This window comes from Gallus gallus, chromosome 13 (genome assembly GCF_016699485.2).
Source record: "Gallus gallus isolate bGalGal1 chromosome 13, bGalGal1.mat.broiler.GRCg7b, whole genome shotgun sequence".
Taxonomy (NCBI): domain Eukaryota; kingdom Metazoa; phylum Chordata; class Aves; order Galliformes; family Phasianidae; genus Gallus; species Gallus gallus.
The window spans coordinates 9,937,361-9,961,442 of record NC_052544.1 but is presented as its reverse complement, the minus strand read 5'-3'; the positions used below and the strand labels follow the sequence as shown (position 1 = coordinate 9,961,442).

At 65.2% G+C, this 24,082-nt stretch overlaps 3 protein-coding genes across 8 annotated transcripts; 2 read left to right on the top strand and 1 right to left on the bottom strand.

Moving 5' to 3' along the window:
* Nucleotides 1-1,898: 1,898 nt before the first annotated feature.
* Nucleotides 1,899-5,546, bottom strand: SNCB (synuclein beta). Of its 2 annotated transcripts, none has more exons than XM_015293731.4 (6): nucleotides 5,445-5,546; nucleotides 4,857-4,984; nucleotides 4,079-4,117; nucleotides 3,683-3,801; nucleotides 2,858-2,947; nucleotides 1,899-2,654 (listed from the first exon to the last, which is right to left on the bottom strand). In XM_015293731.4, the coding sequence occupies exons 2-6, from the start codon at nucleotides 4,975-4,977 to the stop codon at nucleotides 2,622-2,624; spliced, it is 402 nt and encodes a 133-aa protein (XP_015149217.1). In that variant the 5' UTR covers nucleotides 4,978-4,984; nucleotides 5,445-5,546; the 3' UTR covers nucleotides 1,899-2,621. The 2 variants fall into 2 exon arrangements, with proteins under 2 accessions (XP_015149217.1, NP_990002.1); NM_204671.2 differs by lacking the exon at nucleotides 5,445-5,546 and adding an exon at nucleotides 5,127-5,161.
* A 981-nt stretch (nucleotides 5,547-6,527) lies between these two features.
* Nucleotides 6,528-8,046, top strand: EIF4E1B (eukaryotic translation initiation factor 4E family member 1B). 5 transcript variants are annotated; one of them, XM_046900491.1, is made up of 7 exons: nucleotides 6,528-6,555; nucleotides 6,670-6,758; nucleotides 6,855-6,950; nucleotides 7,040-7,103; nucleotides 7,213-7,326; nucleotides 7,404-7,543; nucleotides 7,733-8,034. In XM_046900491.1, the coding sequence occupies exons 1-7, from the start codon at nucleotides 6,538-6,540 to the stop codon at nucleotides 7,845-7,847; spliced, it is 636 nt and encodes a 211-aa protein (XP_046756447.1). In that variant the 5' UTR covers nucleotides 6,528-6,537; the 3' UTR covers nucleotides 7,848-8,034. The 5 variants fall into 5 exon arrangements, with proteins under 5 accessions (XP_046756447.1, XP_040503216.1, XP_040503214.1 ...); XM_040647282.2 differs by having other exon boundaries at nucleotides 6,528-6,758; nucleotides 7,733-8,046; XM_040647280.2 differs by having other exon boundaries at nucleotides 6,528-6,758; nucleotides 7,213-7,543; nucleotides 7,733-8,046.
* A 5,384-nt stretch (nucleotides 8,047-13,430) lies between these two features.
* UNC5A (unc-5 netrin receptor A) lies at nucleotides 13,431-24,048 on the top strand. Its single transcript, XM_015293878.4, has 16 exons — nucleotides 13,431-13,656; nucleotides 19,508-19,729; nucleotides 19,852-19,995; nucleotides 20,085-20,188; nucleotides 20,261-20,441; nucleotides 20,524-20,691; nucleotides 20,789-20,953; nucleotides 21,027-21,215; nucleotides 21,626-21,919; nucleotides 21,982-22,069; nucleotides 22,241-22,409; nucleotides 22,493-22,726; nucleotides 22,797-22,946; nucleotides 23,018-23,182; nucleotides 23,252-23,430; nucleotides 23,563-24,048. Exons 1-16 carry the CDS (start codon nucleotides 13,548-13,550, stop codon nucleotides 23,726-23,728), a joined length of 2,727 nt encoding a protein of 908 aa, XP_015149364.3. The 5' UTR covers nucleotides 13,431-13,547; the 3' UTR covers nucleotides 23,729-24,048.
* The last annotated feature ends 34 nt before the right edge of the window (nucleotides 24,049-24,082 follow it).

Sequence of the window (24,082 nt, the reverse complement as noted above, 5' to 3'; positions counted from 1 at the left end):
TAGGGCCACATGGTGTTGTCAGCTGCACTGATGTGGATCCAGCCTGGCTCTGCCAGGCCCTGACAGCAGGCAACATTAATGGTGCTGTCTCGGTTGCTTCCTAACTTGCTCCAGCTCCTGAGTGAATCCTAGCAGCTCAGCTTGCTGCTTTCCCTTCTGTACCCTCCCAGGTTTTGTCTGTAGGCAATGGCAGACCACAGGGCTTGCAGCCATCATCAGTATGTCCTGCAGTCGCTGATGGGCCAACAGTAAACCATGTCACATTGCATGGAGCATCACAGCAGCTGGTGTCCAGTCAGAGACACTGCAGTTCTAGGATTTAGCTTTCCCAGCAACCTCAGGACTGTCCCTGAGGGCAGGCATTACCCAAGGCTGATACCCCCAGATCAGTCGTGGGTCTCAGGGTTATTCTAAGCAGCAAAGCTAGAGCGTGTACTGCCCATGGCAGGACATCTGTGTGAATGCAGGTGGGGTGACTGCATCCCTCTTTGAGTGGCTGAAGAACCTGAACCACGTTAGCTATGGCTGCCTCACCTCGAGCAGGAGTCCAGTTACTGCCTCCTGCAGTCATTGCAGCACAGCCTGGAGCAGTGGCTTGACAAAGCCAGAGGGGAGATCCCTGCTGTCCCATTGCCTCCCATAGCCCACATGGCTATAAGTGCTCCTATCACAGTGGCCCTGCTCATCCAGCAAGGGCAGCCTGTGGGACAGCTGAGTGTTTGCAGTGTCACACTGCTGTGGGTGAGCTTGGAGTGGGGCCAAGGCAGTGCCTGGCTGAGACAGGGCACGCAGGGCTGCATTTCTCCTGCAGACTCACTGCAGAGCCACCAGGCCAGCTGAGTGTGCCAGAGGCTACTCCTGCAGCAGTCCCAGCTTGGCACTGGGGACACAGCCCAGCTGGCTCAGGAGGTGCCACCAGCCTCCCACACCAACCTGCAGAGTCTGTCATGCTTTCAGCCACTGCCCACATCCACTTCCACTCTGAAAGCTGCGCTCCCAGACTCTGCTTAGAGAGCCAGCCCTGTCAATGTTAGGGAGGGCCCTATCTCAGACCGTTTAATAACGTGCCCAGCAGTGCCTGGTGGGTGCTGCAGGTGCTGCTGCAGCTGGCGCAGACACAGGGAGCAGAGCCAGGGCAGGGATTTGCAGGCATCAGCAAACCTGTTGTGTGTCCATGCTGACTGCTGCAAGCTTCAGTTCACCAGTAAAGTTGGCAAGGGAGTACAGTGGGGGAAGGCTCTGCACAACCTCTCCACTCTGTGCTGCAGCCAAGGGGCTGCAGGATGGCTGGGGACCCAGGCTGGGTTGGGGCCCTGCCTCATGGGAGCTGAAAGAGCACAGATCATCCCCTGGGTGGGCACAGGATGGCCTGATGCTTGGGGCAGCACTGCACAGTGCGTGGCAGCCATCTGCCCTCATGGTAGTCACGCTGCAGCTGGGAGACACAAGTAACGTCCACACCCCCAGTGCCCCAGGGGGAGCAGGACAGAGTAGGAACCTCCAGAGAGAGATCCTTCCCCAGTGGCAGTCAGACCTTAAATGGGGGTCTAGGAGAGATGCAGCCATCCCTTCCAGTCACACGGCTGAATTGCCTTCACCTGTGCTCCCAGGGCTGACTCAGTGCTCTCCTCAGGTGGTCAATCAGAGGTTCGGGCCGTGATTCAACAGTTCCCATACACAGGTGGCACAGGGATGCTGCCTGCGTCCCCAGCTCAGCCACAGTGTGCTGTCCGCTGCGCCAGCAGCAGCAAGCAGAAAGGAGAGTTTGGTCTCCACGAGGACCTGCTCTCACAGCCTCTCACGGCCCTCCCCAGCCCTGCCCTCTTTCTTCCCCAAACCCACCCCCACCACCAAAGCGGGGAACAGACCAAGGGACCCCCCAGCCAGCACCAGGGAGCTACAGACAAGAGTTGGCTTTATTCATGGACACGGTGGCAGCTGTGTCACTGGCAGCTGCACTCGTATTGCACATCCAGCAACGAGGGCGGGGGGATATCCATGCCACGTCACAACACAGCGTCAGCACTACAGGACCTTGGGGAGGGTGCGGGCACCGTCACCACCCAGCAGGCTGGGGAGCAGGCTTGGACACCAAGGGCTCACAAAGGCAAAAGACCCGTCCACCCATAGATAGAGATAGATAGATAGATAGATAAAAAAAAAAACAGTTCCACGATGACCAGAGCAGAACCACGGGGACACGCATGCAAGCAAAATGTACAGCAGCCCGCGCGCAGGTAAACATGCTTTGTACACACACAGACACACCGGGACGCAGCCGGGGCTTACGGCGCTGGGAGGGAGACAGAGCTGTAAGCCCGGGCACCACGGACACACGCACGCACATACACACAGCAGCCCCTGCGGGCAGTGCCCGTGGCTTGGGCACACGCTGGGGCTGCAGGGCTCAGACACAGCGGGTTCTCACTGCTAGACACGGTACGGAGACATGGACATGGTCCCTTGGAACGGAACTGGAGGAAGAACTTGTGAGCGAACGGGGCAGGGGCAACCCTGCTCCTCCCTGGCACGTGGGCACTGGCCGGGGCCAGCTGGGGAGGAGCAGGGGGCTACCGGCGGTTCGTTGTGCTGCTGGTGGAAGAGGCAAGGACAGGGCTCCATTATGCCTCTGGCTCGTATTCCTGGTATTCCTCCTGCGGGATAGGAAAGGAAAGAGCAGTGAGAAAGCCCAGCTAGGACAGTTCCTGTGCCCCCCAGCACCACACCTGCCCGACTTCCAGGCTCCCTGCTCTGGGTGCTGGGGAGCTGGCAGGTTCCTTGCTCTGCTCCTGACAGCGATGCCACCAGGGCGCTGAGCACAGCCCGCATCCCCTGCAGTGCCATCCTGTCCCCTCACCTGCGGGGACTCCTCGTAGCTCTCCCCCTCCGGCTCCAGCAGCGGCTCAACCAGCGGCTCTTCCACAGCCTCCTGGGCCACCTCCTCGGCCTGGGGGTGAAGCGAGCGGTCAGTTCCACGCATGCATCCCCCAAAGGTCTCCTTCTCGGGGAGGAGTTACCCGAGGGACCTGGCAGGGACCAGCCACATGCCCACATGGGGTGGGATACAGCCAGGATGGAAATGATAGGCGGCGAGGTGGGGACGCTGGCAGGGCACCCCGTGCTCACGGCAGCGCACCGAGCTGGGAAGGGCCAGGAAAGCGACTGTGGAAGTGCGCATCCCCGCAATGCTCATCCCCAGGCAGGAGACGCGTGCTGGCGCCTCGAGCCCCCCTCGGTCTGCCGGAACATCCCGCATCCCCGGCGGGGCGGGTAACCCCTCCCCGAGGCCGGGCAGAGCGGCTGGAGGAGGGCGGCCGATCCCCCCGCGCGGCGGCGGTGCGTGCCGTGGCCTCATTTGTTCAGCTGCTGCTATTTTGGGCTAAGCTGGAAGCGAGCGGAACCCGCCGCCCCTCCCGCCCCAGCGCTCCCGCAGCTGTCAGGTCACCTCGCGGCGCAACGCGGCGATGCCGCCCCGCCGGGCCCCGCGCCGCCATGCGGGGATCCACGCACGCACACGTCCGCAGCAGCCGCGCACGCAGCCGCCACGCGGGGGACCCTCCGTCCGTCCCCCCCGCCCCGGCCGCGCTCCGATGAGGACCCTCCGGCAGCGCGCCGGGTGCCACCGGGGGGTCCCCGCCGAGGCGGGGGCGGTGCAGCGGTGTGCGGGGAGGGGGCGAATCACCTTCAGGTCCGCGGGGAACTCCTCCTTCTTCACCAGCCCCGTGGCCGCCGCGATGTTGCCGGCGCCCGAGAACGCCGCTTCGCCCAGCTGGGATGCCTGCTCCTTCGCCTTCTCGGCCACTGCGGGAGCCGGGGGTGCGCGTCAGTGCCTCGCGAGCCAAAGAGAGGGGCCGGGGGGGCTGATGGCGCTTCAGGCGCAGGAACGGGCTCCCACTCCCCGCCCCCCCTGCGTGCCCGGGGCCGCGGCTCTGCAGCTGGGCACGGAGTGCGGGCGGAGCCGCAAATCCTGTGTTGCGGGCCCCGTTATGTAAGTGGCTTTAGCCGGGTGACATCAGCCCCTCGCTTAGCCCCGACCCCGTTAGCACGGCCGCGCGCCCGGGGGCAGGAAGGACCGTACCTGAGGTGACGCCTTGCACCACGCCTTGGGTTTTGCTCCCTGGGGGTGGAAACAGAGAGAGACGGGGGTCAGAGCGCCCCGCGCTGAGCAGCCCCCGGTTCCCCGAAGCCCACGGGAAGGCTCGGGAGGGGTGTCGGATGCCGGCGGGTCCCTCCTGCGGGACGGGGGCTGTGCTGCTGCACGGGGCAGCCCGGAGGTCCGGACGGTTCTTCTGCGGGACGGGGCCTCCGGACACCCCGGGAACCCCTCCTGGGGCAGCGCCCCGGGCACGGCGAGCCCCGCTCGGCACCGCTCCACCCCTCGCCCAGTGGGATGGGGCAGCACCTCGTTCCGAGCAGCCCGAAGCCGCAGCCCATCTGCACCATTCCCCCGTGTGTACTCCGGGGCACGGATTCTCCCGGCACGGACAAACGGATCCCCAGCATTTCTGCTCCAAGCCGGGCACATCTCAGCGCATCCCACCGAAGCTCCCCGCAAGCAGTGCACGAGCATCTCCGCAGCCCCGCGGCGCCTCCGCTGAGCCCCAGAGTGTCCTCGGCGTAGAGCCGCGGGGGTCCCATCCGCGGGGTCCCACCCCTGCGCGCCCTCCTCCGCCACATCTCCGCGGGCAGAGAGCTGCGGACGGAGCTCCCCGGTGCAGCCGGGGCGGGGGGGGGGGAAAGAGCCGGGGCTACGGGGACAGGTGGGGACAGCAGGGGGATGGGCGAGAGGATGCAAGGGCAAATGCGGGAGGATGCAAGGACGGGAGGGGGGGCAGGCAGGCCGGGCCGGCCCTTACCGACATATAGGACCCCTTCCTTGGTCTTCTCGGCGGCCTCAGCCACCCCCTGCTTGGTCTTCTCGGCGGCGGCAACCACTCCCTCCTTGGCCTTGGACAAGCCCTTCATGAACACCTCCATGGCGGCTCTGCGGGGAGAGGCCGCACGGCTTCACCCCGGCCTGGCGCCCGCCCGCCCCGCGCATCCCCGCGCCCTTGAGGCCCGCCCCGCCCCGCACCTCCGCCCCCGACCCGCGCCGCCCCGCTCCCGCTCCCGCCGCACTGCCCGACCTGGCTCGGTGGCGGGCACACGGGCACACGGGGACGGGCGGGACGCGGCGCGGGCCGGGCCGAGCCGGGCCGGGCTGCGGCGGGGCGGGCTCAGTGCGGCTGTGCCGGAGCCGCGCTGCGCTGCGCTGCGCCGTGATGCGCCGTGATGCGCGGGGGAGACCGCGCCGTGCGGGCTGAGCCGTGCAGGGCTGGCAGAGCCGTGCTGAGCCGTAAAAACCACAACCGTGCTGAATCGTGCCGAGCCGAGCCGTGCCGAGTTGTGCCTAGCCATGCCAGGCCGTGCCAAGCCGTGCCGTGCCGAATCGCGCCGAGCCGTACCGTGCCGTGCAGTGCCGTGCAGAGGCGAGCCGTGCCAAACCGAGCTGAGCAGAGCCGTGCCCCGCCAAACCGTGCCTAGTCGAACCGGGCCGAACCGGGCCGTGCACAGAGATATACTGCCCCCGCGTAGTGATGTACGAGGGTGGCCAGGCGCTGCTCTGCAGTTCAGCACAGTTTGGCGTGGCTCAGCACAGCTCAGCACCGCGTGGCACCATTAGGCATGGTTTGGCTCGGCACAGCCTCGTGTGGCTTGGCATGGCTCGGCACAGTTTGGCACAGTTTGGCTTGGCACATTTTGTCAAGGTTTGGCACAGCTTGTGACACTCAGCAGGGTTAGATATGGCTCGGGCACAACCCAGTTCCTAACACTTTGGCAGCATTGAGCACAGCTTGGCATGTTTAGGCATGGTTCATCATGGTTCAGTTCGGCACAGTTTGAGACATTTGGACACGTTTCTGCACAGCTCAGCACGGTCTGGCTCAGCATGGCACAGCACAGTTTGGCACAGCTTGGCACAGCTCAGCACAGTTGGGCTCACTGTGGTATAACTCATCATGGTTCTGCACGGTTTGGCATGGTTCAACACAGCTCAATACCGTTTGGCATGGTTCTGCACTGTTCAGCTTGGCTTGGCCCTGCACATTTTGGCATATCTTGGCATGGTTTTCAACAGTTTGGCATGGTTTGGTACAGCTTGGCACCGCAGTTTGGCAGTGCTGGGCTGACTGTGGCCAAGGTGAAGCCATGGTACAGTTTGGCACAGTTTGACACTGCACCTTTCAGCACAGATCCAGTGTCTCCCTACCATTTCCTTACTCCTGATCCCATCCCTTGCCCCACTGCTCCCTGTTTCTACCCCATGCCATCCCTGTCCCTCATTCTAACCTATCCCTCTGCCATCCTACTCCCCAAACCCCATCAACACATTCTGGTCCTGTCCTATCTCACTACATCCCCACTTGCTGCCCCTGCCCCTGCCCTGCCCCCTCCCTACAGGCCCCACACCCTCTCCCCAGCTGCAGCAGGGCCCTTATCCCACCCAGCTGATAGCCCTTAAAAGCACAGGGTTGGAGTAGGGCTGTGTTGGTTGGAATGGCTTCAGGGGAGCAGGTGAGTGCTGTCTTGGTCCCATGGTTCCTATGGGACTGTGGTGAGCAGAAAGCACTTTGTAGCTCTGGTCTGTGGGGTTGTGCCCCTATTTGGGTGGCTATGCTGTTTCTCCAGAGGAGACAGGAGGAGCGGCGCAGGCGCAGGGCTCAGCAGCAGGAGCTGCAGGTGGCAGAGAGCCTGGGGAAGCACCCACTGCATAACAGGTACAGGGTCCTGGCTGTGGGAAGCATCCCAGCACCAGGTGGTGGTCTGGGGGGGAAGAGGGGTCCAGACCAGCTGACAGCCCTGTTGTCCTTCAGGTGGGCCCTGTGGTTCTTCAAGAATGACAAGAGCAAGATGTGGCAGGCCAACCTGCGCCTGGTCACCAAGTTCAGCACAGTGGAGGACTTCTGGGCGTGAGTGCCATCCCACCTCTGGGAGGTTGGGGGATTTGGGTGTCCATGGGGCACCTCCTCTCACTGCTTTCCCTATGTCTCTGCTGCAGGCTGTACACCCACATCCAGCTGGCCAGCAAGCTGACGTCAGGCTGTGACTATTCCCTCTTCAAGGTCTGACAGCCCTGCACCCCAATACTGTGAGGCACGTGGTGCTGCTTTGACCCCATCCCTGTGCCCCCAGCTGGCCCTGGCTGTTGTGAGCATTCCCTCTCTGTCCCAGGACGGCATTGAGCCCATGTGGGAGGACAATCAGAACAAGCGCGGTGGGCGCTGGCTCATCACCCTCGCCAAACAGCAGAGGCACACGGAGTTGGACCGCTTCTGGCTGGAGACGGTGCGTACCGGGTCGGGGCAGCGACATCCCCCTGCTGCGGCCCTGAGCCCAGCCTGGGGTCCTTCCCCTCTCCGCAGCTCCTGTGCCTCATCGGGGAGATGTTCGATGAGTACAGCGATGAGGTGTGCGGGGCCGTCATCAACATCCGTGCCAAGGGGGATAAGATCGCCATCTGGACCCGGGAGGCGGAGAACCGGGAGGGGGTCACCCACATCGGGTAATGCGGTGCTGGGGGCTGGAAGGGGCGGGGCGTCTCCTGGTGGGGCTGACCCGTGGTGGTGGGGCTGTTCCCGTGGCTTCGCCCTGAGTTCATTCCCTTCTACGGAGCAGGGCCTGGTGGGGAGGTGGGCTTTGGGACTGGGTGGGTGATGCTCCCGTTCTGTCCCCTTCCCCCCCCCTCCCGTAGGCGCATCTACAAGGAGCACCTGGGGCTGTCGCAAAAAGTGGCCATCGGGTACCAGGCGCACGCGGACACGGCCACCAAGAGCGGTTCCCTCACGAAGAACAAATTTGTGGTGTGAGATTGGGGTGGTGGGAGCATGGGGGGAGCGGGACCCCCCTTGCCCGACCCCACAATGAATGGCTTCAGCTCAGCGGGCTCCGTGTGTGCTGGCGTTGGGGCGGTGCGGGGCGGGCTGCTGCTGGGGGCTGTCCCCGTGTCGCCACCCGCACTCGGGTTGTTTCCCAGCACGGGGGAGGCAGCCGTGGGCTGACCGCGAAGCCGTGGCCGGTTTTAGGGTCTGAGGAGCTGCAGTGCTGCAGTGCCGGCTCCGAACCACGCGGTGGTGCCGCCCGCCCGTGGCTGGCTGCGGGGCGGCGGGGATGGAGCCGGGGGGGGTCTGCGGGTGCTGAGCTCCATCTCACGCGGCGTTAATGGCCCTTTGTGGCCCCAGCGAGGGCAGCGTGAAGGGGTGTGGGATGGGGGCTGCCGCCCCTCTACACGACGCGGCCGCCCTACAATTCCCATTGCTATGGGGCTGAGCCTCAGTGCCCGCTGCCCGTTCTTCCAGACCTCCCCCTTGTCCCCCAGGCCATGTCGCCATTCCTTCACCCCTGTGTTGGGGGCAGGGAGGGTACTGTCCACCTGGGGACCATAGGTGTGTGGGAGCTGTGCCCTTGGGGTGCTCCCATTGCATTGCAGCAGGAGGCAGGCTGATGGTACCCAGATGGGCAGTAGGCTGCCACAAGCTGCCGTGGTTTATTACCACTTGCATGCAGCTGTAGCAGGACTCCATTTGACTGGGGAAGTGATAGGGGCCATCACTCTCCCTGGCTTCATGGACTGCTGCCAGCCCTGTCCTTGAGGGTCCCCACCTCATGTCCGCACCTTTTGGGGTGTGATGGACTCCATCCTTAGCTCCTGCACTCCAAATCACTGTTTGGGGGGGGGGGGGGGGGGAACACAGCAAAGTGAAGAGCCATTTGGGGAACCCCAACATGGGTACAAGGGTGGTCAAGGGCCACCTGCAGAGAGCAGCAGTGCTGAGGCTGCCCCTCCAGGCAGTGTCACACCAGGCAGCTGTCCCATGTGGCAGCTGCACTGGTGGCCCTGTCAATAATCATAATTAAAAATTAATACTGATCAAAATGGAGAGGCAGATGGCAGCAGAGCTGTGGATGGTGGGGGGAGGGTGCAGCGGAGCTGGGGGTGCAGAGAGGACAAGGGGAGCTGTAGGGCTGGGGTTGGGGATGAGGGGCTGGGTGCAGCCAGCACCCATCTCCTTGCCCCAGGGACTGTAGGGACACTTTGTGCTGGGGGGAGAGGGGGGGAGTGGGATGTGCAGGAGGGCACTCTGGGCATGGCCAGTGGCCCCATAGTATCTCTGGAGACCTTGCGGGGGGCCATCACCCCTATTGCCCACCCTGTCCTGGTGTGGGTGCAGGCTGAGCAGCAAGGCACATGGTGAGGGGTACCCATGGTGAGGGGTACACACAACGCACTGTTCCCATGACAACCTCCCCAGAGACGGAAGGTAGTGTGGGAGGAGGAGGAGGAGGAAGAGAGGGGCCCATGGACCCTCTGTGCTAACGCTCCCACACGCAGCAGAGGGGAGGGGCTGCACCCCCATGCCCCATCTCAGGGTTTCAAGGCAGGGTTTGCACAGCAGGGCATGACCCGTGGTGTTTGCATGGAGGGCTGTGTGCAGAGGGGTCTGCATGGCAGGGAAAGTGTTAAGTGCCTGTAGGACTATCCCCAGTGCCAGAGGTAGAGGAGGGGCAGAGGGGGACAGCATCTCGTGCCCTGCGCTGCAGGGAACTTGTACCTGAGAAGGGTCCCTTGCTGTCACTTCTCATCTGCATGAAGGCAGCAGCCGCGCTCCTGCAACACGGCTGAGCACTCTCCTTCCCCACAGGGACAGGCTGGCACTTCCCCACTTGGCAGAGGTGGGTGGGGGGAAGGGGTGGGTGGTATGGGGACAGGGACAGCAGCCACGTGGCCGGGGGGGCCTGCAGGCATCGCTGCAGTGTGGCACTCCGTAGGGCTGCAGACTGTGTCCTTCCACTCTGACCCATGTCCTTATGGCCACGTCGGCTTTGGGTTTTGCTCTGCTGTCCCCATGCGATGACCTCAGTGTACCCCGTCCCCACCAGGTGCTGTTCCTACAGTGTGGCACGCGTGCAGCCCATGCCTTGGGGCACAGTGGGACACTGCCCATGGCACAGCCTCATTTCCCCCCCCCCACCGGTGCCACCCCCTCGAAGGTTGCAGCTCACATCTCCCTGTGACACAGATGCAACTGAACAGCTTGGGAAGGGGGGGCCTCCATTAGCACAGCCGTGTCCTCGCCGCATGGCACAGGGAGCGGGACTGCTGGCAGTGCCACGTGTGCCCGTCCTTTCCCTATGTGCCCCCTCCTGCCCCTCAGTATGGGGCTGCTGTCACTGCAGCCTCTGCCCCCCCTGCCTAGCACTGCACCCACTGGGAGGGCTGGGATTTCCCAAGCAGTCAATGCACCCATCGATCTCTGAGCGCTCTGCCGGCAGCTCTCTGACCGCCCCGCTAATTAATTGCCTTTGTTGCTGCTGCGGGAGCGGTGGGCAGAAGGGTGGCTGCACCCAGCCCCGGGATCAGCTCCCACCAGACACGCACCCGACCCCATAGTGTGGGTGGGTCAGGGCGAGGGGGTCCGGGGCAGCCGGCCGTGGACCCCTGCAGGGGTGTGGGGGGGAGGAAGGGTAGAACCCCATCCTGCTCTCCGTGACACGCTCACGGCTGTGCCCGCGCCAGCTCCCAGCCACGCTCGGGGACGCTGCCTTTGTGCTGGGCTGTAATGAGATTTCTGCTTGGCTGCCTGGATAGAAAATCCGAGACGGAGGATGCAGAGAACCTCCGCCAGCCCTGGCAGCCTCCCGGTGCCGCCGGCTGTGGAGGGATGTGCCCCCAACCCCACGCACGGCACCCGCTCTGGGCAGAGCGCCCACTGTGTGGGGTTGTGCTGAGTGCCCACGGGATGCACAGCCCGGCTGTTTTGCTGCCCGCTGCCCCATCCCTTCCATGCCAGCCCAGGTGGTTCCTAGCACAGTGTCACCGTGTCCCCAGGACCCGTAGTGGCTGGGAATGGTGGCACCGGCGCCGTGCCTGGGCTCATGTCACAGCCGCCTGTTTTCCAGCACAACAAATCCGTCTCCTGCAAAAGCAGCGAGCGATTCCGTGGGCTGTGTGGGGAGGGTGGGTCGGGTGTGCTGTGCCTTAATAGGGCCCTTCCCACACCCAGCGTTAGACGCAGTTAATCTGCTCCTGCAAATGGCTAATTTTGAAAATCCTCTTATCGGAATTAGGTCCTCAACATCCATATTTATTTACTTTTCATTTTCATAATCTTCCTGTTCCTCGTGCGGATGGGATGAGCTCAGACCCCCGGCTCTGCATCCCAGCATCCCCATCACACGGGACAGGGCTGTGCCGTGCCGTGCCGTGCCGTGCCACGCAGCACCGCAGCTGCATCCTGCTCACCAGAGCCACGCACTGTGCGCTGTTTGTTTGTCAGCACTTCTCCCTCTGTAACTCAATTAGAGGCAGGCGGCAGTTTTGTTAATACAATGGTGTTTAATATTCCACTTCCTTAAATACCACGAATGGATGGGGAGGAAGCGCGAGGGTGATCCATTATACATGAGCTCAGGGATAGATGTATTTCAGCGCATTTCAAGGGAGTGTGGGGATCCTCGGTGCTGGCCTAGCCCAGGTCACGGGCAGGGCTGCGCTCGGCTGCACCTCAGCCATGTGGCGCATGGTGAGGGCTGGCGATGTCCCCAGTGATGTGGCCGTGTCCCCTGGGGATGCCCTGTGCGGTGCCACCAGCACCCAGGTGGCACTCCGCCCCAGCGCAGCAGCTCTCGGGCACCAGCCCTGGCACGAAGGCTGCAGCACACAGCTTAGCCGTGACCGCGGCATGCCGGAGAAAAGAATTAATTTTTAATTCCATCTTAATTACTCCAAGTAATAATCCATTTACAGTACCCGGTGGGGCTGGTGCCTCCAGCATTCCCTCGGGGTGCGGTGGCTGTGGGACAGACTCACTGTGTGGGGTGCCACGGGGACAGCTATGGGGATGTGGTGCTGTCCCCGACGTGTGGCAGGGCAGCGGGGCTGGATCCAGCCTGTCCACCTCCTTGGCTTCTCCACAGCAAGAGGAAGAGCGAGCAGAATTGAAAGTGATCTCCCCAATCTGTATTAATTAGTGTCTATTAACTCGTCAGCGCGCCCAGCCGCTTCCCCAGTGACAGCTCTGCCACACTGGGCCACGACACAGGAGGGACATTGAGGGTGACAAGGGACACGCGTGGCAGAGCCTGGCGCCAGCACGGCACACACGCAGCACCGTCGCCATGCCAATGGGGCAGAGCCAGCCCTGCATCCCTGCCCCACACCACACCGAGGGGTCCAGGATCCAGGCTGGGGTCCCCACACTCCAATGGGATCTCGCCCCATTGGGGATGCTGTGGGATCCCAGTTCCCATGGCAGCCCCCCGGAGCTCACGTGTGTGTGGTGACTGCAGCAGGAGCAGATGGAGCCGCAAGGAGCGAAAACATCCTGTTTCCATGCGAATGCCATTAGTAATATTGAGCCAGCCCAAAGAAGTGGGCTTATTGCTGTGCCAGGCTCCTGCCCAGGCATGGATGTGGGGCTGAAGGCCCCCTTCACCAAACCCATCCATGTGTGGGACGTGCTGGGGTCTGAGGAGTAGGATGGAGGGCTGGGAGCATCTCGGGGTGCTGCCCCACATCCCCCATCCCAGCTGATGCACACGACTGTATCAGCATGGGGGACCCCAAAGATGGGGGGGTTTAACTGTGGGAGATTTGAGTTGGTCTCCCCTCTCTGACCCAGCCGGGGCTGTGCTGCTCTGCCCCACGTTGATAGTGTTGTGCGGGACCTGCTGCAGTTCTCGAAGGCGTCAGAGCAGTTGTTAATTGCTCCTGAAGCTGCTAATGAAATCCACACTGCACTTGGAGCTGCTGCCTCGCTCTGCCCCTTCCCCCGGTCCTGCCGCTGGGATCAGGGGCTGCAATGGGGACAGAAGCAGCAATGGGGACAGGGCAGCAATGGGAACAGGGGCAGCTCAGCAGCTCCAGGCTCCGATTCCTATGGGTGTCAGCTTGAGCATCCCAATAAATCCTCTCCCCTGGATGAGGCCCACGAGGAGGGGCAGGGAGGGCAGCCCCCGTGCGTCTGTCCGCAGTGGGGTGCTGGATGGCACCCACGGCAGTGCCACCCCTTCGTGCGGGGCGGCGTCCGGCCGCCAGCGGGCGGCACGTGTCACCAGTAGCCCCGCTTCCGTGGGCATCGCGGGAGGCACATCGGGTCCGGGTACCGCGCCGGGGGGGCGCGCGGAGCGGTGCCACGCGTGGTGCGCGCTGCTCGAGGAGGGGAGCGGCCCACCCGTGCGTGCGCGGGGTGGGCAGTGCGGTGCCGGAGGGCGGCGCGCGGGGCGGGAGCGGGGTGCCGTTCCGTGCCGTGCCGTGCCGGGCGCGGGGCGGGGGCGGCCGTGCCCGCTCGGCGGCGGGGGCGCGCCCAGCTGTTGCGCCGTCCCTCCCGCGGGCGGGTCCGCGCTCGGCCGCCCCGCATTGGCGGCGCCGGGCGGAGCGGCGCGGGGCGGCGCGGCGCGGGCGGCAGCAGCGCCGGGGCCGGGGCCGGGGCCGGAGGCACCATGGCCCGCTGAGGGCCGCCTGCTCGCTCGCCCCGCGCCGCCCCGCGCAGCGCTCCGCGGGGCGCGCCATGGGTGCGCGGCCGCGCCGCCGCCGGGCCCCCTCCGCCGCCGCCGCCGCCGCCGCAGCACCGGGAGCGCTCGTTTCCCTGCTCGCCGCTGCCCTGCTGGCCGCCGCCGGTGAGTCCCCGCGCGGCAAGGTCACCCGGGAGAGCGGCACCGGGAGGGCGGCGGGTGGGGGCCCGGCGGGGGGCTGCCCTCGGTACGCGGTGCCCGCCGCCCCCGGTGCGGAGTAACGGAGCATCTTCCGCCGCGCGGTGCCCCGAGCCGGGCGCTGCCGCCCCGCGTCCACGCGTGTCCCCTCGCCCCGCGCTCCTTTCTTCCGTGGGTCGTTGGGTGTCCCGAACGGAGCGGCTCCGTGCACCGGTCCTCACCCAGTTCGTGCGGTCCCCGCCGCGGTCCGAGCAGCGGGCGGGACGCGGGGGACGGGGTTATCCTCGCCCCGGGGACTGAGTCTGGGTGGCCGCGGCGTGGGGTCCGTGGAGCGGTGTGGGTGTCGCTGCAGCCCGGCTGTCCCCTGTGTGCCGCGCGCACGGACGGGAGCTGCTGTGCCGGCTCACCCCCCCTCCCCCCCCCCCAGCGACGGCGGGCCGGGGGCTGCGGGGCGGGAGGGAGGTGCCGGTGGTGGCGGCTCCTGGCAGGTGTCACATTAGCCTGAAAGTGGCGGCTGCAGACAAAGGACCGAGCTGGGGGAGGGGAGCTGCGCCCGAGCTGGACGTGAGCTCTGCGGGGGGGGGGACACGGGGTAGAGGGACCCTCTGCAGCCTGGGGTCCCGGCCACCACCCCGCTGCCACCACTACATGCGTCCCCCTCGCCAGGAATCGATGCGCAGAGCAGGCGCGGAGGCACCCGGTTGGGCTGAGTTGGGCACGCACCCCGCGCTATGGGGGGGGGGCTACAGCCCCTGCTCCCCGCACACGACCTTCCTAGGCGGGCACCCCGCACACAGTGCTCTCCGCATGGCCCCATCCTCAGAGGGACCCTGCAGAGCTGGCACAGCGGGTGGCACGTTGCCCCCCGGCTGCAGCCACTTTGGGTGCAGAGCACCGCATCCGCAGGGTGCCGCGGCACCAGCACCCAGCTGGGCATGGAGCACGGCCGTCCTCGTGGCACCGCGGGGCCGCAGTGACACACAGATGGAGGACAGAGGAGGCGCTGGGACGGTGGCTGCGCCCCGTGCTGGGTGTACAGGGGGAGATTCGGGCAGCCGGGGGGCGGCGGTGCCAGCAGTGGTGCCGGGTAGCGCGTTGCGGGAGCTCACCCGTCAGCACCGCTCGCTTGGCAGGCAGCTCACAGCCGGCCGCGGCGCGACAGAGCCCAGCCACCTGCGTGTCCGCTGCTCGGCACGGTGGGCCGGGCCTCGGCGCTTTGGGCACCCCTCTGGTCCGGCACGGCGTGGCACCACTTCCCCTTCCCAGAGATGCTGGGGGATTTGGGTACCCAGGTGCCCGTGCCGGGGCCCTGCCTGCAGCCACGGAGCACCGTCCTCAGACCTCGCTCTGCTCCCGGTGCCCACAGGGAAGGGCAGGAGCAGCCGCACAGGCTGGGGCTCATCCATGGGCGGCTGGGCAGGGCCCGCATTGAGGTGCCGAGCTGCACTGCCCGGCTGCTGCTGTGGTGGATGGGCACAGACAGAGGCAGAATCCTTCGCATCACTGCCTGAGAACCCTTTCCCTTCCTCTCGGCACCCCTTCCAGGGACCTCCAGAGCACAGCCTGACCCCCTCAGCTCGCTGCATCCCACAAAGGGCCCAGCACTGGGGCAGGCAGCGGGGCAGTGCTGGTGCTCGTGGGGCAGCTGGGAAGCTGCCGTGCCAGCTGTCAGCACGAGCGCGGCAGACGCAACCTGCCCAGGGCTGTTTGTTCTGGCTGGGTGCCACGCAGGGCTGGCACTACATCAAACCTGGAGGAGCCTGGCAGGTGCCGGTGGGAGGGGACGGGGCACTGGCGGTGATGCCTGGGGTTGAGCCATGGGTGCTGTCCCACCTGGGGCCACCCAAGTGTCGGTGCCTGGAGGGGTATCAGCGTGGGGACCGCACACCGCACGTTTCCCACCCTCTGTGCTTGCCCTGCTCTGGCTGTTGGCGCCGTGGCTGCTCCCGCAGGCTGTGTGCTGCCCTGCAGATAGGGCACGTGGGGATCCCTTCCCCATCCTAGGGGCGTTCTCAGGTCCCAGCCCCTTCCCTCCCAGCCCCAGGGCTGTGACATGCTGGGGCTGCAGGTCACTGCTATGTGGGCACAAACCTGTGGGTGGAATGGGCCGGACCTGGTACCAGGGCCGTGTGTGTCCTACCACCCAGCTCCCCTCCCGCTGCAACCAGGGACCCAGGGCTGAGGGTGACCTTGACGCTCCTCCCGGCGGGGACAGAGCACGCTTTGCTCTTCACTGTCAATTAAAGGAGAGCCAGAAAAGCCATTCAGCTCACCCGGGTTGAGTTCCATCCCCAGCACGGCCTGGTGCCAGCATGGGGCTAGGGCAGTCCCCAGGCAACACATCAAGCTGGCACCCTCTCCTCACGCAGTGCTCCCATTGCTGCTTGTGAGGCTGGCGTGGCACGGCACGGCACACGTCCTGCTGGGGGACTGGGGCCAGGGAGGCACCCAGGAGCAGAGCTGAATGGGTGCCATAGTGCAGCGGCTGAGATGCTCCGCTGTGCCTGTGGCGTGGGCACGCTTCGGGCCGCGTTGGTGGTGCGAGGGTGCAGCCTGCAGAGCTGTGCCCACACTGGCACATGCTAATTGCATGTAATGGGGAGAGCGTTATCAGCTAAAATCCGTAATTAGGCAGTTCCATTGTCATGCAAACCCGCCTGACTAATTCATTCATAACAACCACACGCTTAATCAGCGCCCAGACGCTGCCACGCACTTGCCAGGAACTGGGCACACTGTGATCCCCTCCTGCAGCGCTGCAGGACGTGGCTGCGGGGCTGGCTGGCACCTGTAGGGCACACTCCTGCCCGGCATTGGCGTCCGACCCCACTGGCTCTGTTCCCGGACAGGATTGGCACTGCCGCTTCAGTCCCTGCCTAAGGGGACCCCATTGCCAGACCATGCTGGCACCCTTTGGCACAGCGTCCTCTGCCCCCCGGCCACCCTCCTTCCCCTCGTTTAGGCGGGTGCAATCAGCAGCAATTATCGCTTTAATTACCTGCTGCCGGGGTGCAGGCCGGGCGCCTGCAAAGTGTGAGGATATCTTTCATTTTAATGGAGTGCCAGGCCTGGCGCGGGGCGCGATTTATGGGGCTCCAGCTGGGGATTTAATTTGCCGGCTGCAGAGCCTACAGTGATGTGGAGAGATCCCCGGGGGGGCACAGCTGGAGGGGGCAGGGACTGGCAGCCGGGTCCCCACCCCTCTGTGGGGACGGGGGGGGGGATGTGTTGAGGATGGCGGTGGCACGGAGCTGTGTGTTGGGGACAGGGGTGGCACGGGGCTGGTGGCACTGCTGCAGCCACCCATGGGCAGCCCGTCCTCGTCAAGAGCACGCTGACCTTCCCACGTCTCCTCGCAGCAGCTGTGTTTGTGGGGTGGCAGCCAGGGCGCTGGGTGAAGGGGTGCCCACATCCCCCCCGCTGGCACAGGGAGCACCCGGCCCTGCAGTATCTCGAGGTCCCGTGTCCAGGCCCAGGCACGGTGCCCCTTCATTAGGCTGCCGGTGTGCTCGTTAGCCCACGTGGGTGGGGGATAATTGATAATAAAGCCCTGCCTAATGCACTAGGTTTACTGGTGATGATTTATCAAGCCGCCGTCCCAATTACCCGCTCTGCTGCTGAGATGGTGGCTGCTCGGGGCTGTGCTCCCTGCACTGCAGTGGGGGTTCTGGAGGGGAGCGGGACCCACGGCCCCCCATCCCCGTCCCCCATCCTCCCCGAAGTTAGGTGGCTCCGCTTGCCAAGGTGACATGAGCATCTCTCCTGTTTCCATGGTGATGCAGCAGCAGGTGAGCGCGAGGCGAGCGCGCAGTGTGGGAGCCCCGTGCACACGTGGGGTGTCCGTGGTGCTCGGTGTACCCTCAGCGGGGGCTGCCCGGGGTCTGCGAGGGGCGTGTGGTTCTCAGGGTGCCCGTGGCACATGGGGTGCTCACAGTGCGTGGGACACCACTGGTGCATGGGGTGCCCTGACGGTATTTAGGATGGCTGTGCTCAGGTTGTCCGAGGTGCAGGGAGAGCCAGGGCTGCTTGGGGTGCCTGTGAGGCTTGGGGTGCTCGTGCTGCATGCAGCACCCACACCATGGCCACTCTGTCTCACGGCTGCAGCCCCGCTGAAACCCCTCGGTGCCATCGCTGTGCTGTGGCACTGCCCTGCTGGTGTCAGCGGCAGGATGGCATTCCCCCCCAGGAGCTCCGTGTGCTGCATTGCGCTCTGTGCCCATCCCCATGGTCTGCTGCCCGTGATCTCACCCTGCCCACCAGGCACTCCGTTGTGGGGGTGGCCGGGGGGGGCTCCTGGGGTGCTGCCTCCCACATCCCTCCACGCAGCTGGGATGGACAAACACCCAGCTCGGAGCTCTCTGGCCTCATTCTGTGGGTGATGAAAGGCACATCTCTGGAGCTCTGCTCGCCCATTCACCGGCATGCCAGCCGCAGCCCAGCAGCTCGATTGCTGTGCAGAGGCAAAGTGGTGACTTCATCCGTATTTGGCACTGGATCGCCCTTCTGCCCAGCACAGCCCCAGGGTGCGTGGGTGGGAGGTGTAGGGGGTGCCCGTGGGATAAGCCGTGGGGACTGCAGGGCCCTGTGCCACTGCTGGTACACGTGGCCACGCTGCTGGGGGGGGGACTGCAACCCATGTCCGCACCGTGACCCCCAGGCCGGCCCCAGGCTGCGGCTGGGGGGGTCATTAAAGCAGTGAAATATGAAATGCCTGTCTATCCCGGACAGGGGTTTTAATTAAATTAATTGCTAGTGACATTGTAAAAGTGCTGATGGGGTAATAACTGGCGCGTTATGGTGGCCGTTCATCTTCCCCGTGTAAATGAGCTGCCGCACCTTGCGTGTCCCGGTGGGCATGGCAGCTGGGATTGCTCAGCGCCGCTCCCTGCCGTGGAGAGACCCCATCCATCCGGGGGGAGCAGTGTGTGCTGACCCCCCTGGGTGGCTCAGCCAGGGCCCAAGGGATGTCCGCATCCCCAGTGCCCCCCGTGTCCCCGCTGTGTGGGTGGGCAGGAGCCCCCGTGCCCCATGCGATGAGTGGGGGCACAGTGGGCGCATGGGGGGCAGCGGGCGGGTGCCAAACGAAGGCACTTAATTACTGCGCATTCCATCCCATTTAATTGCTTATTAAATCCTAACCAGCCAATTAGCAGCAGCAATTACAGCTTCATTCGGTGACACAATCGCTATTTTATCGTTTGTTAATCAAATGCTTATTTAGGGCCCTGTTTTATTAACTCTCTCTGCAATGGTGCCTGAGCGGAGCTGGGGACACTGGCACCTCCAGGCCGTGCCACGTGCCCTGTCCCCAGTGCCACCGTCCCTGTGGTGTCCCTGCCCTCCTGTGTGGCTCCCACCGCCCCAAGGAATGCTGAGGGATGCCCGACACCGCCAGAGATGCTGTTCCCACCCTGGGGACACCGGGGACACCGCCAGTCCCTATGTGCCATGTGTGTGCCCACTCCCAGGAGCCACCATACCTCATGGCACGGGAATGGGGTTTGCACCCCATGGCTCCCACTGGGCAGGATGCAGCGGGCAGGATGCGGCCCCACTGATGTTCAGGGGGAGGAGAGCAGAGGGCACTGTGCTGTGCCCGGGGGGAGTGAGCGATGTCCCTTATTGGTCACACTCCATTTGCTTTTCATTAGCGCTAAGTGCAGACATGAGGGATCGGTGTGGGTTCAGTGGGCACAGCCACTGTGCTGCTCCTTTCACTGACGGACGGGGGGGGCTGGTGGCATGTGAGGGGGGGACAGCTGCAGGACATGGAGCCATTGGTGTCCCTGGAGGTGGCTGAGCTCCCATGTCCCCACAGGCGCCCAGCAGAGCGTGACGGTGGCCAGCCCTGCATCGGGCGCGTCCCCCGACCTGCTGCCCCACTTCCTGCTGGAGCCCGACGACGTCTACATCGTAAAGAACAAGGCGGTGAGCCTGGCCTGCCGTGCCACCCCCGCCACTCAGATCTACTTCAAGTGCAATGGGGAGTGGGTGCACCAGGGTGACCACATCACACAGCGCAGCACTGACCGCGGCACCGGTGAGCACTGGTGGCACCGCTTCCCCCGAGCAGCAGCACCTGTGGGTGTGGGGAGCATCCTGCATCGCTCTTGGGGTTGCAGATGGGTGGGGACCCAGGTGATGTGCCCCATCCCGTCCTAGGGCTGCCCATGATGGAGGTGCGCATCGAGATCACCCGCCAGCAAGTGGAGAAGCTCTTTGGTCTGGAGGAGTACTGGTGCCAGTGCGTGGCGTGGAGCTCCTCCGGCACCACCAAGAGCCAGAAGGCCTTCGTGCGCATCGCCTGTAAGTGTGGGGGCAACCCCGGTGGGTCCCCGTGGAAGACAGGGCACGGGGTGCTGGAACCCCTCCCTGCTCACCCCTGTCCTCCCCAGATCTGCGCAAGAACTTCGAGCAGGAGCCGACAGCCAGGGAGGTGTCCATCGAGCAGGGTGTTGTGCTGCCGTGCCGCCCTCCCGAGGGCATCCCTCCCGCCGAGGTGAGCCGGGGGTGATGTGCCAGGGGTCTCCGCCTGCCCCTTTGTGCCCGGTGACGTCCCCGTGCCCTGCAGGTGGAGTGGCTGCGCAATGAGGAGCTGGTGGACCCGGCGCTGGATGCCAATGTCTTGGTGACGCCGGAGCACAGCCTGGTGCTGCGCCAAGCCCGCCTGGCCGACACCGCCAACTACACCTGCGTGGCCAAAAACATCGTGGCGCGCCGCCGCAGTGCCTCCGCCGCCATCACCGTCTATGGTACAGCCCCGCTGCTGCCTCCTCACCATGCCACCCCATCGTCTCCCGCTGTCCCCCAGCCAACGGGTTCCTCTTCCCACAGTGAATGGCGGCTGGTCGACGTGGACGCAGTGGTCGGGCTGCAGCACCAGCTGCGGACGGGGCTGGCAGAAGCGCAGCCGGACTTGCACCAACCCCACACCCCTCAACGGGGGAGCTTTCTGCGAGGGGCAAAATGTGCAGAAAAGCGCCTGCACCACCCTCTGCCCAGGTACCCCTGTGCCCCCATGGGTGCATCCATCGCAGCCCTGACACAGGGAAGGGGCGCAGGGGATGGTGGCGGGGGCTGATGCCTGCTGTGCCCGCAGTGGATGGAGACTGGTCAGAGTGGAGCAAGTGGTCGGTGTGTGGGGCCGAGTGCACACACTGGCGGAGCCGGGAGTGCTCTGAGCCTGCACCCCGCAACGGAGGTCAGGAGTGCCACGGCCCCGAGCTGGAGACCCACAACTGCACCTCCGAGCTGTGCAGCCCCAGTGAGTGCCATGGGGAGGGCATGGGGGGGGCCCTCAGTGTGCCCACGGGGTGCTGATAATCTGCCCCACGCAGCCACCCCAGGTGCTGAGGACCTGGCGCTGTACGTGGGGCTGATCGCCGTGGCCGTATGCCTGGTGCTGCTGCTGCTGGTGGGCGTGCTGGTGTACTGCCGCAAGAAGGGCGGCCTGGACGCCGATGTGGCAGACTCCTCCATCCTCACCACTGGCTTCCAGCCCGTCAGCATCAAGCCCAGCAAGGCTGGTGAGTAAAGGCTGTGCGCCCATGCTGCTGCTGGGACACCACGTTCCCTAGTTCCCAGGGTGTCTCTGGGCCCTGGATGGGGTCTCAGTGTGCCACAGATGCCCAGACCCTCAGTAGGAGCTCTGCACTCCATCTGTTCCCTTGGAGGTGACTGAGTAGCCTGTGGGGACTCTAGTTATAGTATCAGTGCTTTGTGTCCCCAGAGCTGCGGGAATGCACTCTGTGCCCTATAAGGCCCCTGGGAAGTGACCAAGTGCCCTCTAGGCAGTGTTATAGGGTCAGTGCTTTGCGTCCCAAAGGCCCCTGGCTGCGGGGCTCTGTGCCCTATAGGGTCCCACCCGGGTGGATCCCCAGGGGTGCCCATGCCCCACACAATGGCACCAGCCCCACAGTCCCGCTCTGTGCTGCAGACAACCTGCTCACCATCCAGCCCGACCTCAGCACCGCCACCATGACCTACCAGGGCTCGCTGTGCCCACGCCAGGACGGCCCTGCCAAGCTCCAGCTCCCCAACGGGCACCTGCTGAGCCCGCTGGGTGCCGGGCGGCACACTCTGCACCACAGCTCACCTGCTGCCGAGGGAGCCGACTTCGTGGCCCGGCTCTCCACCCAGAGCTATTTCCGCTCGCTGCCCCGTGGCACCGCCAACATGGCCTACGGCACCTTCAACTTCCTGGGGGGGCGGCTCATGATCCCCAACACAGGTACGGCGGGCGCTGGGGGACCGTGGGGCGCCAGCGATGGGCTCAGCATCCCCATCTCACAGGTGTCAGCTTGCTGATCCCTCCCGACGCAATCCCCCGAGGGAAGATCTACGAGGTGTACCTCACGCTGCACAAGCACGAGGAGGTGAGGTAGGTGCTGGGGCTGCCAAGGGATGGGGCTACGGGGCTGCCCACCATGCTGAGCCCAAACCCAACCCTGTGCCCTTCCCCAGACTGCCGGGTGCTGCCGAGCGGCAGCTGATGGGGCAGCAGGGCCGTCCGCCGCGCCAAACCCATCCCAACCCTATGTCCCTCTGCCAGGCTGCCCCTCGCCGGCTGCCAGACGCTGCTGAGCCCCATCGTCAGCTGCGGCCCCCCCGGCGTGCTGCTCACCCGCCCCGCCATCCTGGCCATGGGGCACTGCGTGGAGGCGGGCGCTGAGCACTGGAGCCTGCGGCTGAAGAAGCAGTCGTGCGAGGGGACGTGGGAGGTGAGCACCCACCGGGGCGGGGGTCCCCGCTAGGGGGGAACGAGGGGGTCTCCGCGCTCACGTGGCGCGTCTCGGTGCCGCAGGATGTGCTGCAGCTGGGCGCCGAGCCGCGCACCGAGCTGTACTACTGCCAGCTGGAGGCACAGGCGTGCTACATCTTCACGGAGCAGCTGGGCCGCTTCGCGCTGGTGGGCGAGTCGCTCAGCATGGCGGCCTCCAAGCGCCTCAAGCTGGTCCTCTTTGCGCCCACCGCCTGCCCCTCGCTCGAGTACAACATCCGTGTCTACTGCCTCAGCGACACGCAGGACGCGCTGAAGGTATTGGGGTGCTATGGAGGGGGTGTCTGCCCCCCCCCCGGGCCCTGCCCAACGCTGTCTGTGCGCACAGGAGGTGATGCAGCTGGAGAAGCAGATGGGGGGGCAGCTGATCGGGGCTCCCCGCGTGCTGCATTTCAAGGACAGCTACCACAACCTGCGGCTCTCCATCCACGACATGCCCAGCTCCCTCTGGAAGAGCAAGCTGCTTGCCAGCTACCAGGTAAGGAGAACGCAGCAAGGGGGCCCGCTGCAGCACCCAGAGCTGTGACCGCCGGCCGTGCTCCGCTGCAGGAGATCCCCTTCTACCACATCTGGAGCGGGCTGCAGCCCTACCTGCACTGCACCTTCACCCTGGAGCGCCTCAGCCCCAGCACCTGCGAGCTGGCCTGCAAGATCTGGATCTGGCAGGTGGAGGGCGATGGGCAGAGCTTCACCATCAACTGCAACATCGCCAAGGTGAGGGCATGGCGAGAGGAACCCCGGGCGCCCCTGGGCTGCGCTCACCCTATGGCACTTCCCTTATAGGACACGAGGTTTTCGGACTGGCTGGTCCCTGACAGCGAGGTGGGCTCCCCGGCCCTGGTGGGTCCCAGTGCCTTCAAGATCCCCTTCCTCATCCGCCAGAAGATCATCAGCAGCCTGGACACGCCGTGCGCCCGCGGGGCCGACTGGAGGACGCTCGCCCAGAAACTCAACCTTGACAGGTGGGATGGGTTCAGAGATGGGGAGGGGACGTCTGCCCTCATCCTGCGCTCCGATACCCACGAGAATGGGGCGGTGCCGACGGCGGGGCCATCCCCATCCCCGCACCCCAATGCCACCCCTCTGCCCCACAGCCATGTCAGCTTCTACGCCTCCAAGCCCAGCCCCACGGCCATGATCCTCAACCTGTGGGAGGCCCGACACTTCCCCAACGGCAACCTCTCGCAGCTGGCCGCCGCCGTGGCCGAGGTGGGCAAGCAGGACAGTGCCCTCTTCGCCGTGTCCGAAGCCGAATGCTGAGCTCCTGGGCTCCGTGGGGCAGGGTGGGGGCCCCGGCCGGCCCCTGGGCCCCACTGCTGCCCCACAGCCCCCGGCCCGTGCCCCCGTGGCGCTGGGGGGCCGGGCGGGGGGCCGTGTGTGCGTGGTGCGTGCGGTGCCGTCGTGCTGTCTGCGCTTGGGGCCGGGCGGCCCTGGGCCCCGTGCCGTGTTGTGTAAAGACCGTTTTTTTAATTCTGTATTAAGTGCATTCAAGTATTTACACTTGGCCTTATGTACATAGCGGTGCCGCGGGGCGGGGGGGTCTGGCGGACGTGAATGTAAATAAATTCGATATATATTGCTACGCGGGGCTCTGTGCTGTGCCCCGCTCCCGTA